Below are 6,087 nucleotides of genomic sequence, written 5' to 3'. Positions count from 1 at the left end.
CCACCGGGCAGCAGCACCGACATCGCGCAGCGGCAGCGGGCGCCGACACCGGAACCGGGCGGCGGTACCGACAGCGGCCCCCCCCCCCCCTTCTCCTCCTCCTCCTCCTCCTCCTCCTCCTCCTCCTCCTCTTCCTCCGGTCCCCTGGCCGGCCACCGCGGCTGCGCTCGGTTCCCGGGCTCCCGCTCCCTCCGCCGTCCCCACCGGCACCGGCAGCCGCCAGTCGGCCCCCGTTGCGGCGGGGGCCGGTCCCGGTCCCGGTCCCCGTCCCAGTCCCCGTCCCGGTGGTGCCCTGCCCTACGGAACCCCTTCCCCTCCATCCTGCGGGAGATTTGGGGGATTTCGGGGGAGGGGAAAAAAAAAAACAACCAAACCCCAAACAACCCAACCCCCAAACAACAACAAAAACAACAAAAAACCACCAAACGCCGGGCAAGTCGGCCCGGAAAGGAATTGCAAAATCCCAGGGCCGGGATCACGGGAGGTTGGGCTGGGGCTGGGGTCGGTTCCCGGCGCTTTCCCGCCGACTGGCAGCCGCCGGCCGGAGGAAACCGGGGCATCTTATCCGCAGGAGCCCCCCGAGAAAAGTCGCTTTGGATTTATTTCCTCGCTGGCAGCTGGATCTTTTCCTCCCGGAGAGTGAAACCGCGGGATCAGCGTCCCAGCGAGATAAAACCTGCGTGGCCATGGCAGAGCCCGGTTCTCGGTCCGGCCAGGGGTTCCATCCCGTAGGAGTGAGGGAAATGCCGCTCGCTTGACCGGGGAATGTTGGTTTCAACCGGGGCCCTGGCATCGGGGGGGGCACTTGGACATACGGACCTTGTCGTCACCTCGTAAGGGATTTCTTCTCCACCTTTTTTTATTTGCCTGAGAAACCGACCAAGCCTTTTCCCACAGTGCGGGCCGGCCCCGGCACCGGCACCGAGCGAGCTTGCGGTATTGCCGGGGGGGGGTGGGTTTTTTTTAGGCTACGGGGATTGCGTTACACCCTGTCGCCCCTTCCTGGGACCGGCCATGGCGTTGAAAGCCAGAGCGCTTTACAACTTCCAGAGCGAAAACAAAGAGGAGATCAGCATCCAGGAGAACGAGGAGCTCGTCATCTTCAGCGAGAACTCCCTGGACGGGTGGTTACAGGGCCAAAACAGCCGCGGGGAGACCGGCCTCTTCCCTGCCTCCTACGTCGAAATCCTCCGCTCCCGGTCGGGCTCCAACTACACGGACTACTCCGGCAGCCCGGCTGGCTCCCCCGGGCACGACTCCTTCTACACAACTCCCCCCAACCCCGGCATCTCCTACCAGGGCAGTTTTGAGGACGACGACGACGATGATTGGGACGACTGGGACGACGCTTGCACGGTGGTGGAGGAGCCCCGGAGCGCGCCGGGCACCAACGGGCACCCTTCGCCCAGCCTGCAGTACCCGGCAGCGTATGGCCACCACCAGCACGCCGGTTACCATCCCAAGCCGGCGCTGGAGAGGCAGGACAGCATGAGCTCCTCCAAGAGGGGCAGCGTGGTGGGGAGGAACCTCAACCGCTTCTCCTGCTTCGTCCGCTCGGGGGTGGAAGCCTTCATCCTGGGCGACGTGCCCCTCATGTCCAAGATCGCCGAGGCGTACTGCATCGAGATGGGCTCCAAAGGTCCCCAGTGGAGGGCGAACCCCCACCCCTTCATCTGCTCCGTGGAGGACCCGACCAAGCAAACCAAGTTCAAGGGCATCAAGAGCTACATCTCCTACAAGCTGACCCCCAGCAACATCAACTCGCCCGTCTACCGGCGGTACAAGCACTTTGACTGGCTCTACAACCGTCTCCTGCACAAGTTCACGGTCATCTCGGTGCCCCACCTGCCCGAGAAGCAGGCCACCGGGCGCTTTGAGGAGGACTTCATCGAGAAGCGCAAGCGGCGGCTGATCCTCTGGATGGACCATATGACCAGCCACCCCGTCCTCTCCCAGTACGAGGGCTTCCAGCACTTCCTCTGCTGCCGTGACGAGAAGCAGTGGAAGCTGGGCAAACGCCGGGCGGAGAAGGACGAGATGGTGGGCGCCAGCTTCCTCCTCACCATCCAGATCCCCACGGAGCACCAGGACCTGCAGGACGTGGAGGACCGCGTGGACGCCTTCAAGGCCTTCAGCAAGAAGATGGACGACAGCGTCCTGCAGCTGACCAACGTGGCCTCGGAGCTGGTGCGCAAGCACGTGGGGGGCTTCCGGAAGGAGTTCCAGAAGCTGGGCAATGCCTTCCAAGCCATCAGCCACTCCTTCCACATGGACCCCCCCTACAGCTCGGACGCCCTCAACAACGCCATCTCCCACACGGGCAAGACGTACGAGACTGTGGGGGAGATGTTTGCCGAGCAGCCCAAGAACGACCTGTTCCTCATGCTGGACACTCTCTCTTTGTACCAGGGGCTCCTCTCCAACTTCCCAGACATCATCCACCTCCAGAAAGGTAAGGGTGGCTTCTTCTCCCCTGGTGATGACCTCTCTGGTGTGATGGCCCCACATGGGTGGGAGCGGCACGGGGAGCGGGATGGGGGTGTAGGATGAGGATGGTGGGGAGGACGATGGGGACCGTTGCCCGTGGCTTCCAGGGAGGCAGCGTGGTCCCTGCTGGCGTGGCTCCCCGGTCACCTCAGCCCGGGAGAGGCCACTGGGGCTGTTGGGTCCAGGCTCGGGTTTTGCCTCAAGCGATGCCGTGGACTCCATAACTGCTGGCCGGGGGCCGGGGGGGGTGTCAGCGCAGACGTTGCTGCCCTGAGCGGGAGCCTGCCCCGTTGCCGTTGGCTCCGGGATGGCCTGCCCAGCACCTTGTGAACGAGGGGCTGCGTCGCATCCCCACCCACCACCGCTTGTCCCTCCTCATCCTCCCTCCCCGGCCGAGGCAGCGGTTGGGTCGCCAGCGGGGATGGTTGGGCTTCCTCCCCCAGGGCTGGGACACGGCTGGGACGTGGCCTGGGCTCAGTCGGGGGGGCCGGTGGGGGGTGTGCGGGGCAGGTGGGATGGGGAAATGTCCCTTCTTCCCACCAGCCCTCACTGCACTCCCCTGACCAGAGGGGACACACACGACCAGGGTCAAACTCTTCCAGAGTACATCCCTACCCCTCTGAGCCCGGGGGGGGGGTGGGTTTAGCACCCCCAGGGCATCAGGGCTCCCCATGTCCCCTTCGTCCCCTTGCGCTTTCAGGTCCCCTGGGTATTTTGGGGGAGTCGGGAAGGAGGAGAGGGGGCGAGAGGGGTCTGCTCTGCCCTTCCTGGGGAGGGCAGCAGGCAGGCAGGGCTGGGTGTCCCTTTGCTCCCGGGCAGCGGGGTGCGACGCAGACGGGGAGCCGGGTGCGGGAGCGGGGCCAAAGTCCACATGCTCCTCCCGGTCCGGCTGCCCGCAGCGGGGAGGGGACACCCGCACCGGTGTCCCCGGGTTTTTGGGGGGCGGGGGGGGGGTTGCCCTAGGCTGAAGCCAAGGTTGTCAGTGTCCGTGCATCGCTCCGCATCCCTGGAGGAGGCTGGGAAGGCAAAGGGGGAAAGGGAGGATGCGATCCAGCCCTGGCCGCTTCCTCGCCTTTTCCCTCCCTGCGTTGTTTACCGCAGCGGGTGAAGAGGGGCTGGATCCCGTCCGGAAGCGAGGCCGCGTGGGCAGAGCGGAAGGCAGGATTTGGCCTCCAACCTTTGCTTCTTCCTCCTCCTCCTCCTCCTCCTCTCCACTGGGAGCAGGGCTGGTGCGGTGGGAGCACCGTAACCCTGGGTCTGGTGCTCCCGGCAAGGGGCAGGGAGAGGGGAAAAAAAAGCCTGGCGAGCTGCGGGCCAGATCCTGTTTTCGGGCAAAGAGCCTCTGTGCTAATGAGGGGGGAGGAATGCAGGGCTGGAGCCAGGCAGGATTCTTTTGAAACCGAGCTGTAAAAATAAATGGAAGGAGAGGGAAAAACTGGTGTCAGAGCACCAGCCGCCTCTGGGAGAGGGAGATGCTTTCCCAGCCGAGCTCCAGCTGGCACCGCACACCCTTCCCGCGCCCCGATTCACCGCCTCCCGGGCTGGCGTCTTCCAGGGCTGCTCCTGACCCCCATCCACGGGGTGACATCGAACATTTGCAGGGCAGGCTCGGCTGGGGTGCTTGGCTGCGATAACGCTGCCCCACGTTAGCTTTGCACCCCAAGCCTTGAGTCGCACCCCTCCAGCAGCCCAGACCCCCAAACCTCCGACTAAATGTGAGGTTGACTGCCCGGGGATGGGGCGGAAAAGGAGCTGGGGAGGTCAGAGTCCAGCGGGAAAAGGCTCCTGGTCTTTCCCTGCCTGGAGGAGAGGGATGAGGATTGATGGGCACAAGGAGATGACAGCCCAGGAGCACGCAGATCCCTCCCTTATTCACGTGGGGCAGCTCTGCACCTCTGGCTGTGGGGCCAGGCTGGTGCCTTGGCACGGAGGGCAAAGGGACCCACCAGCGCTGGCCGGGGATGCCTGTGCCAGGGGAAGGGGGACGGAGAGTCGTACGGATCCATCAGCCTCTCACCCTTCCCCCTGCCTCACCAGGCGCCTTCGCGAAGGTGAAGGAGAGCCAGCGGATGAGTGACGAGGGCAGGATGGACCAGGAGGAGGCGGACGGGATCCGCAAGCGCTGCCGTGTGGTGGGCTTCGCCCTGCAAGCCGAGATGAACCACTTCCACGAGCGGCGCGTGGCTGACTTCAAGAGGATGATGCAGTCTTACTTAAAGCAGCAGATCGTCTTCTACCAGCGTGTCAGCCAGCAGCTGGAGAAGACATTACGCATGTACGACAACCTCTAACGCCTCTGCTTGCTGCCCTGCCGAAATCACGCACTTCTCTATCCGCAGCCTTGCAGACCTCCTCTGTTTGTGATGGGCTGAGAACGAACGGGAACTCGTGACGCTAGTGACCAAATACCTTTGGGCTTTCTTCCCCCTTCCCAGGCGGGCAGGCTGCAGTCCTGTGGGGAAGGGCTCGCCCGCGGGCTGGCCGTGCCACCTCTTTCCCTGGGGACCTCCCACCCTGCTGCGGGTCTGGCGGGGGCGCAGGGGGGTCACAAGAGAGACGGACGTGGAGGTAACGGTGCAGGTATCTCTGCCCAGTGATTTTTAGCTTTCTGAAAACCCATCCTCCTGGAGCAGAGAGATGGGTGCATCCCAGCCCGCTGGGAGAAGAAATCAAAGCGGTCGACATTTTGCACACGAAAAGCTTTTCTGATGGAAAAAAGAGAAGAAAAAAGATCTTTATTTGGAAGAGAATGATTTTTCTTTTTTGTCACGAGATATTTTCAATACTTTCCATTTTTTGCAAATGTTTCTGCAGCATTTTTACCGATCGGTTTTTAAATAGATGCACAGAGGCGAAGGGAAATGTCTTTCTCGAGCATGGCTGTTGACTGGGAAAAGGGAAAGAAAAAAAAAAAGCCCCACAGCCTTTTCAATAAAATTGTCAGTAGAAAACCCACCCAACTCCTTCCCAGAGATGTCTGTGGAAAACGGAGCTGCTCCAGGATCCCAGGGAAGGCTCCGCATCCCAGCATCCCCCGGCTTCCAGCCAGCTTCCGAAAGTCCCTGTGCTGTGGGCGGCGGGGGGCTGAGCACCGCAGGGGGGGGACCCCCGTGCCGGCCGCCCTCCCGCTCTCCAAACAACATGCCGAGGAGCAAATCCTGCCCCTCTTTGCCCTGCCCAGTGGGGCAGGACCCAGGGCAGCGTGCCGCTGCCTGGGGAGACAGCGGGGCTGGCATGGGGGCCTTGTTTTCGAAGGGAAATGGCTGGGATAAATCACAGCGAGGAAAGTTAGGGCCGGCTTGGCGTGGCGCCAGGGTTAAAATTAGCCCCGGCATGCAGGCCAGCGGGGTATTGTTAAAATAACTGCAGCGCTGGGAATGTGACGGGCTGCGCTTCATCCTCCCGGAGCCCTCCCTGGCCCCAGCCCGCGGGGACGAGCACACCGAAATACAGCCGGAGGCGTCGCGCAGCCTTCGTCTGGGCAGGACGTGTTTCCTCCTGCATCCCGCAGCCGGGGCGGTCCCCTTCACCACGGCCCCATCCCACTCTGGCCCCATCCCATCCCATCCCCAGCCCACCCCAGCTCCTCCAGCAGCAGCA

At 63.2% G+C, this 6,087-nt stretch overlaps 1 protein-coding gene across 1 annotated transcript; it reads left to right on the top strand.

Moving 5' to 3' along the window:
• Positions 1-911: 911 nt before the first annotated feature.
• On the top strand, positions 912-5,442 carry SNX33 (sorting nexin 33). The gene is made up of 2 exons (XM_052807107.1): positions 912-2,452; positions 4,525-5,442. Exons 1-2 carry the CDS (start codon positions 1,015-1,017, stop codon positions 4,776-4,778), a joined length of 1,692 nt encoding a protein of 563 aa, XP_052663067.1. The 5' UTR covers positions 912-1,014; the 3' UTR covers positions 4,779-5,442.
• Positions 5,443-6,087: the final 645 nt, after the last annotated feature.

This window comes from Harpia harpyja, chromosome 14 (genome assembly GCF_026419915.1).
Source record: "Harpia harpyja isolate bHarHar1 chromosome 14, bHarHar1 primary haplotype, whole genome shotgun sequence".
In the NCBI taxonomy this organism is placed as follows: Eukaryota; Metazoa; Chordata; class Aves; order Accipitriformes; family Accipitridae; genus Harpia; species Harpia harpyja.
This window is presented reverse-complemented; position numbering and strand designations above follow the sequence as displayed.

Excerpts from the sequence above, each read along its gene's own strand:
- SNX33 (XM_052807107.1), top strand. The coding sequence starts at position 1,015 with ATGGCGTTGAAAGCCAGAGCGCTTTACAACTTCCAGAGCGAAAACAAA. Across the intron at positions 2,453-4,524 it reads CATCATCCACCTCCAGAAAG|GCGCCTTCGCGAAGGTGAAG; the intron begins GTAAGGGTGGCT and ends CTGCCTCACCAG.